The 16725-nt window shown below is 40.7% G+C and overlaps 1 protein-coding gene across 1 annotated transcript in view; it reads right to left on the reverse strand.

The window, feature by feature from the left end:
* Window positions 1–16725, reverse strand: part of LOC122713447 (connectin) — a 183439-nt gene that overhangs the window by 60556 nt on the left and 106158 nt on the right. Inside the window, exons 2-3 of the mRNA XM_043933894.1 lie at window positions 3736–4291; window positions 1752–2245 (exon numbers count right to left, since the gene is read on the reverse strand). Of these exons, the coding sequence (XP_043789829.1) occupies window positions 1752–2245; window positions 3736–4280 (1039 nt within the window). The 5' untranslated portion in view covers window positions 4281–4291. The remainder of the gene's footprint in view (window positions 1–1751; window positions 2246–3735; window positions 4292–16725) is intronic.

The raw sequence follows: 16725 nt of genomic DNA on the forward strand, positions 1-16725 counted from the left end.
AAGATTGAATTGAATTCTAATTAGGTAATTATATTAATGAATAATCAGTACATCGGCGGAAAATTAGTCAGTTTCATTTAGGTAATCGAATATATTTCAATTATATCGTTTCATCGAAACGATCATGCTTAATTAAGATTCCAATTTAAATATCGATATAAAAGTATTACGATTATTTCCAAGATATTCCGTTCGATAATACATGATACGCGATCATATCGTCAGCTCTCATCGAAAAAACATTTCTATCGCGATGACCGAATTTTTTTTCGAAAAGCATCGAATCGACGAAAGTAACGTCACTTCTCTTATTAAAAAAAAAAAAAAAAAAAAAATGTTAGATTTCAAAGAATTTCTCCGGGACAGGAATCTTTGCCGCAAAGTTGGTCAACTTTTCGATCTGTCTAGTTCAATTTGAACCGACTCGTTTTGACACGAAGTCGCATTTGCAGTCCCGTTGCACCAAAATTTCAAATGCTTGAAATTCTCTCGATCCGATTATAGTTGAAATATACGTGGGTTTCGAGAATACGAAAAAAGATGGTATACCTTCTGATATATCTTCTGAAAATGCTTATTTTGTAGATTTTTCGAAAACTTTTTTTTTTTATGCATATTTAACGTGTCGTATCGATGTTTTCTACATATAAATACATATTCATTTCGAATTTTTTTTTTACTAAGAAAATAATTAATCTTTTTAGACTTAAAACGTATCTTTCGTAGACGTAAGCAGGGACGAACGATTTATAGAATTACAGCAGCATCCTACTTCTGAAAAGAGAAGAGGTAATGGCTAGAAGCGATCTTTTTGCCACTTTATGGTAATTCCGGGATGGATGGAACACGATGCGGAAGACAGACCAACCTCTGCTCTATTGGAAACCGCGTGGAAATATTGGGTCGGAGATTATTTACATTTCAAACTAGACACAACTGGCTCCTATGGAAAATAATCCCTTTTTTCTCTCTTTCTCTCTCTCTCTCTCGTCTAACATCCGAGTAAAGGTTTAGTCAAGGTAAATATATATATACGCGCGTATTAATATTAATCGTATATAATTTATTCTCGGCGCGTATTTTCTCTCTTGCAAATAACACAAATTTGCCTAAGTGAAACTCGAGTACTAAACTAAATTCACGATAGCGAAGTGAAATTCGTTGAAAGTTTCCTGTAAACAACTTGTCTTCTATTAATGCGAACGATTAATAAAATATGGGATACATACGTATTATATATACGTATTTAAAATTATTTTTAAAAAAGGAGAGACGAATCGGTTACTTTGAAGACGAATCTCTTCGTCAATATATTTTATCCGATTATTCGTATAAATCTTTTTTGAAATCTTATTTGAAATAAAGATTAAAATAAGGAAGAAAGACACGATTCTCACGGAGATAACACGACAAGTGACAAAATAGCGGATAATCGTTATTAGAAAGGGGAAGATAAGATCGACAGCAGCCGTAAAATTGCATCCGCACGCATCGGAAAATGGACGATTTTCCGCGATATCTCGATCTTTCGATCTAGCTAGGGACTAGCGTTCGAAGTTGGCCGAGCAGATTTTAGATATTATTCTCTTTAGATACCGACGCTCGTTAACAAATTTTCTTTTTTTTAAACGACGGCATTAAATAAAAGTTCGATTGTGGTGGCAACTTACGAACGATCGATTTGAATTTTATTCGCGAAAGGATCGTGCTTGGAGAATACGTCGTAAGAAAGAAGAGGAAACAGGACTCACCGCTGAGATAGAAATGACTGGTGGTGTTGTACAAGTTGGTGACGATGGGCTTGATATTGTCGAAGGTCATGGTCTTGAGTTTATTGTCCCTCAAATTGAGCACGTACACGGCTGGTGCCCCGGCCAGGAAATCCGGCTCGAGAGTTACCAACTCGTTCTCGCTGAGCGTGAGTTGCTTCAGGTTCCTCATTCCGTCCAACGCTTTCTCCGTGATGTATTTGATCTCGTTCTGATCCAGCTCCAATTCCGTCAACGAGGGCATCTCGACGAACGTTCGATCACCGATCATGGCTATTAAATTGCCCCGCAGATTCAAACTGACCAAACTCGTTAACCCGTGAAAACTGTCCGCGGTGATCACCTTTATCTGATTGCTGGACAGGTCCAGTTCCTTGAGAGAGGTGAGATGCTTGAACGCCTTGTCGTGTAACGTGTTGATGTTGTTCTCGTTCAGATAGAGATTCTTCATGGAAGGCAGATTGACGAATACGTCCCTGGAAATCGAGCGAGCGGAAGGTTAAACGTATCGAGGATGAAAATTCACGCTTTCGATCGTAACGACGTTTAATCTCGGAGGCGAGGGGGAAACGATGGATAATGGACGTTCTCTGTCGGCGAGCGCATTTAAGCGAAAATGGAGAGAAACGAAGAGTTTATGAATACATTTTTACGAATACAGGAGACGCGATACGACGCGCCCTTCGGCGCGATAGAAGATAAGAAGCCGCGACTTTCGATAAAGCGTTGCATGCACCCACGCCAGATACACGGAATCGTAATCACCGTGCATAATCGGCGTTCCAACGGAAATCTTGGGAGTGGAAATAATTTTTCGATAATCGTTAAACGAAACCGTTCAACGACGTAATTTCATTCGATCGAGCCGTGTTCTCCGTAGCTCTTGTCGAGATCGATAATTTTTTCAATCGAAATTTTATCGATAATGAAATGGATCGCTCGTAAAATGAGCTCTGCGCTTTACTCGAGATCGTTTGAAATTACGTTGTATGTATAACCAATCGTTTATTATAAAAATATCGGAAGGAAAATTTGGATTCGATTTAAAGCGTTCTCTCGTAACGAATCCATCCTTAAGCAAATCGTATGGGTACGTTTTCGCTTGGCACATCGCTTGTATTTACGTTTCGTCAATTTGAGCATCGGTAAGGTAAACTTTGTATCGTTTCGTTTAATTGTTTATTAACAAGGACGATAAGTTTGCGCTGGTCGCGATAATACGGCCGATACACACGAGCGGAATCGTGTTAACCAGTTTATCGATTAACTCTTAATTGCCAGTTGCACTCTATAAACTGCACGTTTTGTCGCGAAAATATAATTTATCGCGCGAATCATTTTCCGCGATTAATTTGTTATCATATTATTATATATAACGTTGACATAGAAATATATTATACGCGCATCAAAGACGGAAAGAATGGTGGGAAACGAAAAACGAGTGAAGGCAGCGAATATTTCGAGCGAGAATATCGGTACACGAGCGCAACGATACGAGTTTCGAGGAGGAATGTTGCCCCCCCCGAATGATTAATCTGGTAATTCGAATTATTAACGGGGCTAACGAATAGCGAATAATTCGGATTTCGAAACGCAGCAAATTGGCGCGAGAGGCGAATTCGATTTGGCTGGAGAAACTCGGTGATTGAACGGCAATTTACGCGTCCAGATCGAGTTTTCGTTTCGCTTCGGGCACAGAATTACCAAAGATTCGAAGAAACGAGTTTTCGAGTTTTGATCCTACCTTTTCTTCAGTTAAATAAAAATAGGAATTTGAATTAAACGCGGAATAAGGAAACGAAATTCGCAGCGTTGGAAATATCGATCCGCGCGTGAATATCGCGAGTAACGCGAATAACGAGATGCACGACGTATTGCGAGTTAAAGGGAAAATAAGGGGAATAATAAGAGGGCAGGTAAGATCAATTTTTTCTTTTTAAATTGGAAAAAGTAAGCGTGTTCCTACCTATTTATCTCGGTGATCCTGTTCTCGTTCAGATAAACGATCGTTAGATTTTTCATATTCTCGAACGCGTGCATCCTGAGGGTCGAAATGGAGTTCCTGCTCAAATTGATATCGGTGATCACAGGCAGGTTTGAAAACGCGTATTCCGCGAGTTCGTTGATGCTCGCGTCCTGAATCGTGATGATTTGCAAGTTGTTGAGCAGGGTGAACAACTGGACGGGTACGTAATCCAATCCGTTGGGCGTACGAACTACGAACTTGAGCTTTTGCAGGTAGATTTGCGAGTCGAAGTTGTTCCACGTCGGATCGTTGCTCGTGAACGGGTTTAATATGACGCAAGTGGCATCCGTGGCGTTCCTCAACTCGTTGTTGTTGCAATAGCAATACATGGGGGCCTGCATCCCCTTTATCTCGCATATGTTGGCGTCTTTCACCTCCTTGGCGACCTTCTTCTTCCCCCGAGGCCTCGCCGACGCTGATAAACTCGAGGCTGCGATCGAGGCCAGGAACAAGATTTGAAGAAAGAGCCGGGATAATCGTTTCATCTCGAACGGATCTGCGAACAGAGAAATTTCTCGTTGCAAATTGTTTCTGCGATTATAATCCGAATAATCGGATCGATTGTGGATACGACGCTGCTGGCGCTTTTCGATTAATTATCTCGGGTACGATTGGAGTCGTCGAGCGACGTTAATAAAAATCGTTGGAGAAGAAGAAGAAGAAGAAGAAGAAGAAGAAGAAGAAGAATCGTTGCAGCCTGTTGAAACGATCGAAGGAGAGGCTTATCTTGACCACCGTTATGGTTCATCGGGGTAGAAAAATCTGGTCGGCAGCCAGGGAACGAACAAAGGGAGAAAGTGGCCGGGAGTGAGAGTAAGAGGGGGGAAGAAAAGGAAGAAAGGAAGAAAAAAGGTAAGAGGGAAGGAAAGAGTTCGAGAGTTTGCGTGGATGGATGGAGTGGGCAGGTGTGAGTGTTTCACCTGTCGTCGCCATCGCTCGACTTTTTTCCCCCCTTAGCCTCTTCCGCAAAACGAACGGCGACGAGCCGAAAAGGGAAAGCGGCACGCGAGAAACCCTTTGAAAAATTATCATCCCGAGCGGAACGTTCGCATAATGCCTTTATTTTTCAAACTGTCGCTCAATATTCGCGCGATTCTCTTTTTATCCAACGAAGAAACTGGCTGCTTCTTTCCTCCTCCTCCTCCTCCTCCTCTTCTTTTTCTTCTTCTTTTCGACATCGCGCGAGCATACGTAATTACGAGCTTTACACCCCGTAATATAACGCCGGATAAGACGGAAAAATTCCATCGATTCGAGTATTGTATTTTGCTCGGTTCAGAAATATTTCGAGAATCCGGCCACGATTCGACTATTTCTCGCCAACGAAAGAGAATAAAACGGATATCCCGGAATTTGTTATTATCGCGACGAATATTTTTATTCGCGATTTACTCCGCCATTTTATTTACGACGCTTAAAAGGAACGTACGCTTCGTCCTTTCTTCGCCGTCTCTTCTCATCCCCCCGTCTGTTTTATATAATTGAAAATTCGCGTTGAACGCCGCGCTCGTCGAAAATAAAAGGGAAAAAGGTTCCGTCGCCGTGTTACGGAAGACGGTCCATTAAACGGGATCGGGCCTCGATTTTTTTCCACCTCTGAACCCGCGGCACTCGCGGCAAAACGAGAAAAAGACGACGAGTTTCCGCCCTCGTGATCATTATCGTTTTACACGGCGCGTTTATAAACAATAACGCGTTTAAAAAAACGAACCGATTCCGTTTGGAGGAACGATGCTCGATGTTCTTTTTATGAACCGTGCAGCGACGGTGGACGAGTTTGACGCGTGACGTTCGTTCTCGAATCGTTCGCGAATAGACCATTCACAAATGACCTGAATTTAGAGAATACGTATTTTTGCGACGCAGTCCGGTGTAAAGGGAGATAAAGCAGCTTGATGAAAGTGTGTATGGAAGCGGGCGCGGAACGGAGCGCCAAGTTTTAATTTTTAATCGCGCAATCAAGCACGGTTATCGGCTTCGCGCACGCACAATAGTTCGTTCGAGGTTACAATTAACGCGCCGTTATCCGTATGATACGACGATCGAAGCGAGCGCGCGAGCTCGGTGAATTAACGCCACCGCGGAGGCGAGAAATTTTTCAGGAGGGCCAATTTGAAAAGAGCGTTTTGAGGATGGATATATGTCGTCCTTTGGGCAAAATGTGACAATTTATAACGATTGTTCTACGATTGTTCTTATTTATATTTGGATATTTTTAAAAATATCTACTCCTTCAACTCGATATATTATTATTCTTTCTCTCTCTTTCAGTTTTTAGCTTTCGAGCATTATTATACCGACGGAGTTGATGAGCGGGCGATAAAACGAGAATGAAAAGTTGATCAACGATTTATAAACTACAGGAGCAAATAAATAGTTGGAAAATGGGAAGGGAGAGAAAAAATCTTGATGGAATTCGTCGGTAATTTGTGAAGTTTGTTAACGAAAACGTCACCGCGGAGGAGAAAAATTTTTCAGGAAGGCCAATTTGAAAAGAGCGTTTTGAGGATGGATCGCTCGATCGTCCTTTGGACGCAAAATGTGACAATTCGTAACGATTCGTCCTTAATATTTTGCCGAAGTATTCCATTGTTCTACGAGTTATTTATACATTGGATATTTTTTTAAAAGTATCTTGTGAGGAGCGCATTATGAAGATAAAGGTGGACCGCTCGATCGTCCTTTGGGCAAAATGTGACAATTCATAACGATTGTTTTACGAGTTATTTACACGTTGGATATTTTTAAAAATATCTCCTCCTTCAACTCGATAGATTATTATTCTTTCTCTTTCTTTCAGTTTTTAGCTTTCGATCATTATTATACGAATACCGACAGAGTTGATGAGCAGGCGATAAAATTGATCAACGATTTATAAACTACAGGAGCAAATAAATACATAGTTGGAAAATGGGGAGAGAAAAAATCTTGATGGAATTCGTCGGTAATTTGTGCGAAATTTGTTAACAAAAATGTAATGCAAATTTTATGAATCGGTCGATCGGCCATTGCCAGTGGAATTTCGCGCGACACGATATTCGTCGAGGCTGTAAAATTCCACAGCGGTTCGTACCGATCGAAAATTCCACGTTCAAAGTCCGATCGTCCGTCGTGTCGTCGGATACCGTTCAAATTAGTTTGTTTCGGAAAGAGGGGGGGAGAAGATGGATCGATCGAACGTCGTCTTGGAATTGGCTCGAATGAAAAGTGACGATTATATCTCGTTCGCGTTGAAAAAAAAAGTGTACGTCGCGTCGCAACGTACTTTGGAAACGATAACCAACTTTCCAGACGAGCTAACGAATTAAATAAATGTCGAAGCGCGGTTAATTGGACGGTTTGCTCGATACGCCAAAAAACAGGTGATAATCGATACCTCTCGAACTCTGAATCGTTGAAATTTTTATAAATAACAATAATAAATTAACGTTTTGGTGATCAAAAGAAAACAAAGATAAGGAAAACAAAAAGAAAAGAACAAAGAGACGAAGGATCGCACGGCGTACACGGAAGAAAAGAGGCAAAAAAAAGAGAGGGGGGAAGAGGTGGTAGCGGGGGAAACTTTTAAATGAAATTCCTCGAGAATAAGCGAAACTCGTTCATCCCTTTATATCGAGGCGAAGGAGGATGCGTGTCGATTTGCGCACACGTTCACCGAGGGAGGAACAGAAGGATTCCTGTTTAGAAAGCGGCAGAGTTCGTATTTCGTTAGCTCGGCACGAAACGTCGTCGTCTGCGGAATGTTAAGGCGACGACGACGCCTTAGATACGAGAGAATAGAACTAGAACTAGAACTAGAACTAGACCGAGGGAAAACGATCTTTTGTATTCTTTAATATTTCTTCTTTTTTTTCGCTGTTGGATCCTCGCTGGTTCAATGCCTCCCGCTGATATCCCCTTATCTAAACCCGAGTTTCCGTACCAACGAGTTCCCTCGCCTTTTATCTTACCAAACCTTCTCCCTTCCATCCTATAATTTTCCAGACGCTTTATCAACATTTATATTCGCCAAATTACAAATATTTCGTAAACGCGATGTAAGAAAAGAAGAGAAAGAGAGAGAGAGAAAGAGAGAGAGAGAGAGAGAAGAAAGTGATTTCGGATTCAAAGCTACGGAGATACTCGAAGATGGGAATCTATAAATTTCCTGTTCGAAGCAGCGCGAAACGGATTTTATCCGAGAGACAGATGGAGGCAACCGCGCGAACGTCGAGCAACCCGTTAAAAGATGGATGCATCTGGCATCACGGCCGATCGTTGGTTGGAAAAAGTCACAGGGTGTTCTTTCCGGAAGTGAGGCACGCTCCAAGGGTCGGGGGCGCGGGGATAGGAAATGGAGCGGAGGTAGAGGCAGACGACCCCCGATAAGTCTCCTTAATTAGAATCTTATCGGAACGCGAGTCACACGCGACGGATACCCGGAAGTAGCTTCTCTTCTTGCCGATGAATCACGAACCAATGGTAATTTTCGCGTTTAATTTGTTGGCACAGACGCGTCCTTTCTTTCCTTCCTTTCCCCCCCTAATAAATCCTCACTCCTTCCAATATCGCCGTTAGATTCCCGATCAATTTTCAAATATCATTTTCTCTTCGCTCAGAACTCATTTCGACGCGAAATTCGAAACGAGACGGAAACAAAATTTACGCCAACACTTCGAAATACTTTTATTTGCTCCGTTTTCGATCTCCGTTGATCAAAATTTTGTTTCGCGCCCAAAATCGCGAACGTTATATACGCGCGTGCGTAAATTCTTCCGGATACTCGTTTCTCCATCTTTTACCGATCGTAATTCGTGTACTCGAATTTATCGACCGCGGTACGCGTATCACGCTCGTGCAAAATTTACGTCCGACTTAACTCTTCTCGAGGGGAACCGATCGAGAAAGAAAAATCGCATAAAAAACGCAAAATCGACTGTTCGATTGTTAAGCGATTGTTTGCTAAGATATTTACGAATACACGAAGATTAAGAACGAAAAAGAAAAAAAATATAGCCTCAATTTTCCGATCGACCAAGTTTTTCCATCCAGAATAGTAAAATACCGTGTAAAAATATACGATCTTTGATCTCGAAGAGCTTTTGATCTTTGTCCATCGAAACGATTCAAATGTTTTTCATCCTCGGGTACAACAATTTAATCTTTCAGCTGTTCGATCTAATCTACACAGGTATATCGGATGATACACTTTAGGAAACTTGTACGGCTTTCCTGCACGAAATTCTTAATCTTGATAATTGGTTTATCGTCGGTTGCTCGAAACGCATTATTGGAATATCACGTAGAATAGGGAGCTTTTTATAGAATTAAAAAGCCTTGCCTTCGGGAAATTCACGTATTTACGAGTTTGATACGACTTCCCTTTAAACAGGAATTTCTATGCATTTCGACGAAATTTCTTTCTTTTTTTTTTTTCTTTTTTTTTTAATCTCCATAGAAATATATATTTTGCAAATTTCACGTTTCTCCAATGGAGTTTTTCCCGAGTATCGGCTCTTTCACATGTAAATACATCTTTACGTAATCCGATGAAACGTCGTCGATTACTTTGAAATTACTTTGAAATACATGATACGTAAGAATAATCATTTCTCGTTTTAAACTTAAAATAATTAAATCCCAATCGGATCGTAATCTTTCGCAAAACTTTCGCCGACTCGTTCAAGAATATCCTCTCTTCTTAAGAAGGATTTAACGAGAGATCGTTAATTCCCTCTGATTTTCATTGAAATCGAACACGCGGTTCGTGGCATTTTCCAAATCCGCATCTTTGACTGGGAAGTGATAATCCGGGCGAAAGAACAAGGATTATCCTTTGGCCAACAGACGTTGAAATTTTCCATGGATAGGAAGTTGATCGTTTCCCGGGACAACGCCGACCAAATTTCCGGATATCGCCCGTTTTTGTCGCTTTTATTCGATCTCGCGATACTCCACTCCGCGTTATCCCTCCCTCTCTCATCTTTTTTATCCATGATCGAGAGGGAGAAAAAAATGTCGTTGGAAAAATATTTTTCCACCGATGATTCGTTTTTTTTTTTTTTTTTTTTTTTTTTTTGGAAAGAAGACGAATGAAAATTAGGTATTAAAAAAAAAGAAAAAGAAATAAATAAAGAACGTTAGAAAATTGAAAGAATTCTTCCAGTATTTCTCTATGTATTTCGCTATTTAATTAATTTCGAAACATTGGAAAAAATGATTAATTTTTTTCGAACGAGAGGAAAGAGTTTCGAATGAAATTTGAAGCATCGATCGGTCGACGATCGAAGGATTATTAATTGGTCGTACGATGGATATTCCGAATAAATTAATTCAATTAATGGAATTAAATAGAGGAGGAGAATGTCTTTTTGAATCGAATCTCGCCGACAGATCCTTCGATCCAAAATACTTTTGCGTATTAATTACGAGTACGTATTATTATTTCGAAATGGACGTGATATTAATACTTGTTTCAATATAGTAATGAATTATATATCCGTTACGGATCGAATTGTTTTTGGAGGAAAAACTTCACCTTGAGATACTTTGTGTACGTATAATTTGATTTAATTAAACAATAACCAAGGGAATTGATTTACATAGATGAGCATGTATAATAACTCAAGAGAATCGTGTAAAGTTTTACTATAAATACGAGAACGTTATACGTGCTCCATGTTATACGTGTCTTACACGATAAAAAAAACACCAAAATTTAAAATAATTCGTAAAAATAATATTTCATTTCAATTACGATTTTGTTCTCTCATTATCTCATCATCGATGTTTCGTTAAAACTTCCATATCTCCTGATCGGTATATTACAAAGAGTCTTTGTTTTTCTTTTTGGAAAACGCATATATTTAATCAATGAAAGATTCCGGAAAAATTTTTGAAACGAGGATGATTCGAGCCGTATTTAACGATAAATAACGAGACGAAGCGAGGTTGGATTTTATCGATTCCGGGGAAAAATGGGAAAATTTTTCGAGACGGGATCGACTATCCCACAGTTTTCCCTTTATCGAGGAATACTGGCCTGCCGACAAAGTTTTCGTCGAACGGTGCAAGTCACGCTCCGTCATTTCCTCTCTCAGGGCTCCTCGAAGCGAAAGCATCGATCGAGGCAGCTCTTGCGGACCAAGAAAATGATCCACCTTCGTTAATTATAGATGCAGCCCTGTCGATGGATCGGGCGTGTGCACGCGCTGGCGCTGGTGCTGCTGCGTGCGATTATCGAGATTTTACAAGTGGCTCGAGGGGATCTCGTCGCGATAAGTCTAGCTCCACGAGATTTGTGGAGCTAGCGTTTTCCGCTTTTTCAAACAGATGTTCCGTCATTTATTAATTATTAGCTTTATCGGGGGGGGAGTTGAGATACTATTTTTCTTCCCTCTCTATCCACTTTTAAACAACGACGACGAGTTTTGCTCCGTTAATTGCAAACGTATAAAAACGTATAATCCGTAATTCCGTCTATTAAAAAAGAAACGATACGAGAATAATCGAGTCGAAAATATCGAAAAATGATATATTGGTTAATAATAATTGAAGAAGAAAAGATTTCGTCAAGATTTTTTCCTCGAGCAATTATCGAGAAATTTTTTCCACCAAAGATTGAAAAGCGTGGAAAGTTTGCACGGTCCTGTCATCATTCATACCGTTGTGGATGATTGAGAAGGGAAGCGCACAATACACCTTAGCTCGGCGTTCCTTTGAAAGAGGAAGTTGTGTGCAGAGACGAACAATCGGCGCAAAATCTGAAAATAACACACGGCCATGACGTGGTTCCTCCCGTAAACGGGCGCATTTATTCCAAAGAGAAGCCTCTCCTCCCATTGGCCCCCTCGAGATGAATTCAAGCGAAACGCGGCGTGCTCGAGCCGGCCAACGACACAAAGCCTTGTGTACGCGGTTTCCAGCTAACGATACGTGCGTTAAAGCTGCCTGGAAATGTAAATATCGCGTGTCGCGCATTGATGTTCCCGTAAAACAGCCGCTGGAATTCCTAGTTCCCTTTTGCCGGTGTCGGAACACGCTTGGAAAATGGAACATCGCGTATGAAAATTTCAGAGACACGGGCCGTACGAGGCCTACGAGAATCGAATTACGACACCGTTTTATGCGGGAGAGGGATGTATTTAAAGTATCCTCTATGCGTTTGATATCGCCATTCCGTTCAACTTCAAATTGCCAATTACTTTTCCTCCATTCTCGAGCGGGGAAAAAGTGATCAACCTCGACGGAAATGTTAAACGTTATCGTAAGAATCCACGGGGCGCGACGAAAAAGATCTTCTTTGTAGTCGATTTTTTTCTCGCAAGAAAATAAATAAATGAACAAGAAGAAGCAACTTGATCGTTAAAATTGATATGATAATTAATTGTAAAATATTTGATCGACGGAGTAAGGGAGAGAGAAAATCCTTGGTCGCTTTAAAGCTCGTCTCGTTTAGAAAGTTGTGCGTTAAATGGCAGATGATTTTTCGACTCGCATTCCCTTTGCGGCGGATAGAGTGGAGACACTTTTCCCCGAGAAAACGTATCTCCCGGACGAGGGTGAATTTGTCGGGGCGAGAATGGCCGAGAGGGAGATAGATTTGATCGCGCAGAATTCGAGGAATGCGAAAAAGTGGATGAGAATTTTTCGTTTTCAATCGTAAGATTCGACGCGATTCTAAATAGATAGGAATGCTTTGGTGAGCATCTCGGTTGTAACGAGAACGATCGAGCGAAGTTTAAAATCGAGATTAGAACGAATCTGAGAGGGAGGAACAAAGGAAAGAAAAATATGGAGACGGAGATGGGCGGTGATTAATCCAAGATTTTCTCAAGATGTTCGAGCTACGACAAACCGAGCTTCCTTTAAAAGCTCTCAACTATTAAGAGATCGTTAAGAGGATCTTTCTAATTATCGTGGAACCAGAAAAGTGCTCAGCCTTACCCCCGAGCGTAATTAATAAAGAAGCACGCCGAATTATCAGAGCAATCTTATACCCTCTCAATTCTCACGAAACTATCGACCTACTTTCGATTAATTACGCATTCTTTTCTCTCTCCTCTAATTTTAACCATTTTTTTCGTATCCACGATTTGTCAACGCGTACCTTTTATCCCTATTAATTAGAACGCGGCTTTTGTTTCGCCGCAGCTCGCGACGAATCTTAATCACGCGATGCGACGTCGACCGAGGGAAATTAACGCGTTAAAATAAACTTCTCTTCTTTCTTCCTCCCTTTTCTCCCCTTCATAATAATTCACCTCTCCATCTTCCCACCTAATCCTGCCTCGCCTCGCAGATTCACGGGATAGAGACGTAGATGCGTGTAATGGACATCGAGAGCGAAACGTGATGTAACGAGATATACTTTTATCGAAGGAAAAGAAAAAAAAAAAAAAAGAAAGATCGAATCGATTCGAAAAAAATTCGCTCGAATATCGATATATCAGCCTGATTAATTTCTCTCTCGTTATTACACGCATGCCGTGGCGAGAAGCGCTCCAACTAGTCCAACTATTTTCCATCGTCGTTCCAGCTGGCCTCGTATTTTCCATTCGAGGCGTTTTACGGTTTTCCAACGATATTCGCTAAAAGTCGGCATCGTTCACCATCCGCCAATTTCGTCGAGGATATTGGAACCGTTGATGATAAAGCGTCGAGAGACATGCTCGAACCGTGTTCCGAACGTGCTTTCCGTCTTTTCAATCGGAGGGATCGATATATCTTTGGACGAATCTTGGATATAATACGTTCCAGTAGATGGAATAGAATAAACTTTTACGATTACGTAAGTAAGTATTTATGTAATATTAGAGAGAGAGAGAGAGAGAGAGAGAGAGGCTATGTAGAAAAGAAAAGGAAGGGCGAATGAGATACGCCACGAGGTGTGAGGAATTTCATTTTGTCCTATCACCGTGCTCGTGGGACAACGTAATAATGGTCAACGAACTAGCAAACCGCATTTAAGAATTTATCTCGCCGCATCTCAAGTGTCAACCGACGTAATTACGCGAGAATTATGCAAAGCGTGTCTCTCTCTCCTCTCTCTCTCTCTCTCTTTCTCTCGCGTAATTCTATCTACGTATTCTCTCTTGATATACATAAAATGTTTTTCTCGATTAATCGATACGATTTTAAAACTTTTTTTAAAATCATTTCGCTCATTTCGACTCGAAACCGAAGGATATTTTACACGACGAAATTTTCAATATTTATTTTCAACCTCCAATTTCCCCCCAAATATAGAGAATTAACGTTTAGGGAAACGTTGAAGAAAGTGATTCAATTTTTATAATCTCTCTTTCTTTACAAAATTTTTTTTACAAAACCTGTCGAAACTTGTAACTTTTCCGTTTCTGATCGAACTGAAACTTTTCGAAGGAAGATTAATACGTCGTCTAAAAAAAAAAAAATTCTTCCAGGTTTCTTCCTCGTAGAAGAAAGAAGGGGATAATAATAATAGCAAAAAAGTGCACAGCGAAGAAGAATATTTTTAAAAGCGTAAAATTTCCGATCCGAAGATTTTTTCGAAATATAAAAAATTCTTCTATGGTCTGACGATTAATTTCTACGACATTTCCTGCTTATTTTTCAAGATAAAAGCGTCGTTCACGCGTTGTACGTAACTCTTGGTTTATCCAACGTTACGCTAATTTCTCTGCCTTAATCTCGCCTTTCGTTTAGACACATCCCTTCGCAGCGCGTTCATCTTCTAACGACAGCGAAACCCAAGTATACGCGCCCGTTTGTGAAATGGAAGATGGAATATCATCGAAGGAATACCTCTTCTCTTAATTGAAAAAAAAAAAAAAAATTATATCCCGAATCTGGTTCGACTTTTATTTCTGAGAAGATGTTTCGAATCGGAAGAAAGATTACATTCTAATCTATTATTTCTATTATTTCACAGGTATATTAACCTCACGTGTGAAGATGCATTGGTTAATTTGCGATCCATCCATCCTCCATTGTGCCCCGAGATCCGCGTGTTTCTCAACGATGTTATCCACGAAATCTACACGGTTCTCGATCGGATCGAAATTAGTGTCGGATTACGTACGAGATCGGGAAAATACACGCGACGCCGATCCCCTTTTCTACCCTCTCGGTCTAACCCCGGTTTGCCAGGCTTTGCGACGACGAGACGACAACGTACGTTGGTAAATACGACATTCGGAAATCAACGAAATAATCCTCCAGGTCGCTCTAAGATTTCGCCACGCTCGTCAATTTTCTACACCCGAAGAGTATAAATTACCTCGTCTCTCCTCCCAAATAAGATACGAATTGAGTACGAGTTCGATATTTTTTGTCTCGATAGATTTGTTAAAATTGTTACAAAAATTCTCATCCCTCCGCGATTCTCCATCTGCCACGATTAATAGTAGGGGGAGAGAGAAAAGGAAAGAACGATAAATACTACGAGATGGAACTCGTAGAAAGCTGAACGATCTCGCGCAAACTGCCACGATAATCCTGCTTTCTTGCCAAGTTGAACCATCACTGCGTAAATTGTCTTCCTATTTTTGCCACGCTACCATACACCGTCTGCCTTGCAAAAAGTGACGAACGCCCGTTCGAAAAAGTGGAAGACGCGTAGAATTGCCAGACTGTGCCACGATTCGCGCCAAGTTGTTCCACTTCCGTGAAGCGAAGGCGTGAACCTGTTAACGCTCAAGAGAGTTAACTAAAACCGATAAAATCCAGAGAGATGGGGTTAAGATGTCGGCGAATTCGGTATTGATTTTTCGATCGAGATGAAAAAATCGTAATTTTACCACTCTTCGACAAATTTCTCCATGCATTATTTTTATTTTTATTTTATTATTACGGAAAACGAAGATGAACGAAACGAGAGTTTGAGAAGCAAAGCTAAAAACACTACTTAAAAAAACACTACTTAAAAAAAGAAAAAAGGAGCTGTAGATCTAAACAAAAATCGGCTCGTGTAATACGCGTTTCAAAATATAGGAACGTACATAGGCGAAGCGTTAAATTGTATTCCTAAACTACGTTCCCACGTAAATTAACGTGGATCCGCGATATCATCTTCCGGAGTGACTTTCTTGCGGAGACAAAACACGCGGTTCCCCGCGCTCTCGAAACTAGGAACAAAACCTTTTGTAATTCACGGATTTCCTGATGGAAAGCAAACCTCGCTGGCATCCGGGGTAATTCTTGCTGCGAAAGCTACTCGACAAGTCGTAATAGATATACGTTTTTTACGTTATCCGTACCAATTCCTCGCTTGTCCCTCGTATAATAGGAACTTCACTTTTGCGTTTTAGAGAAGACGAAGAGAAGACGAAGAGAAGACGAAGATAGGTCGAAAAGTGGAAAAATACGAATGTACGAAAGATTGAAAAATTCGACGAAACTCGCGTCGATCGATCTTTAATTTATTTGTTAAAAAGAAAAGAGAAAAGAAAACCTTAGATCTGGATTTCCAGTGAGAGAAGGTGAAATTGTTAATAGTTAGGTAATGGCGCGAAACGAAAGCGAGGTCGAATAATAAATCCTCGAGAATAGGAATAGAAAAGGACGTGGTCGGATTTGGGTTTGAAAAATTGAAAAAGATTGAAAAATTCGACGAAACTCGCGTCGATCGATCTTTAATTTATTTGTTAAAGAGAGAAGAGAAAAGAAGACCTTGAAATTGTTAATAGTTAGGTAATGGCGCGAAACGAAAGCGAGGACGAATAATAAATCCTCGAGAATAGGAATAGAAAAGGATTTGGGTTTGAGGGTTAATTAAACGGGTAAAGGGATAGTTTTGAGTAGCGTTATCCGCAACGAGAAGGATAAACCGAGACGGTCTGTTCCGGAAACGTGTACGTACGTATCACGTGTACGCTATTATTTGCCGGGCCCATATCGATTCCGCCGAGTTCACAATTACGTTCGAGTCAGACGTTGCCGTATTCCTCTTCTCGCAACACCTCTTCTCTC

Source organism: Apis laboriosa, unplaced genomic scaffold, assembly GCF_014066325.1.
Source record: "Apis laboriosa isolate Shangri-la unplaced genomic scaffold, ASM1406632v1 scaffold23_cov150, whole genome shotgun sequence".
NCBI lineage: Eukaryota > Metazoa > Arthropoda > Insecta > Hymenoptera > Apidae > Apis > Apis laboriosa.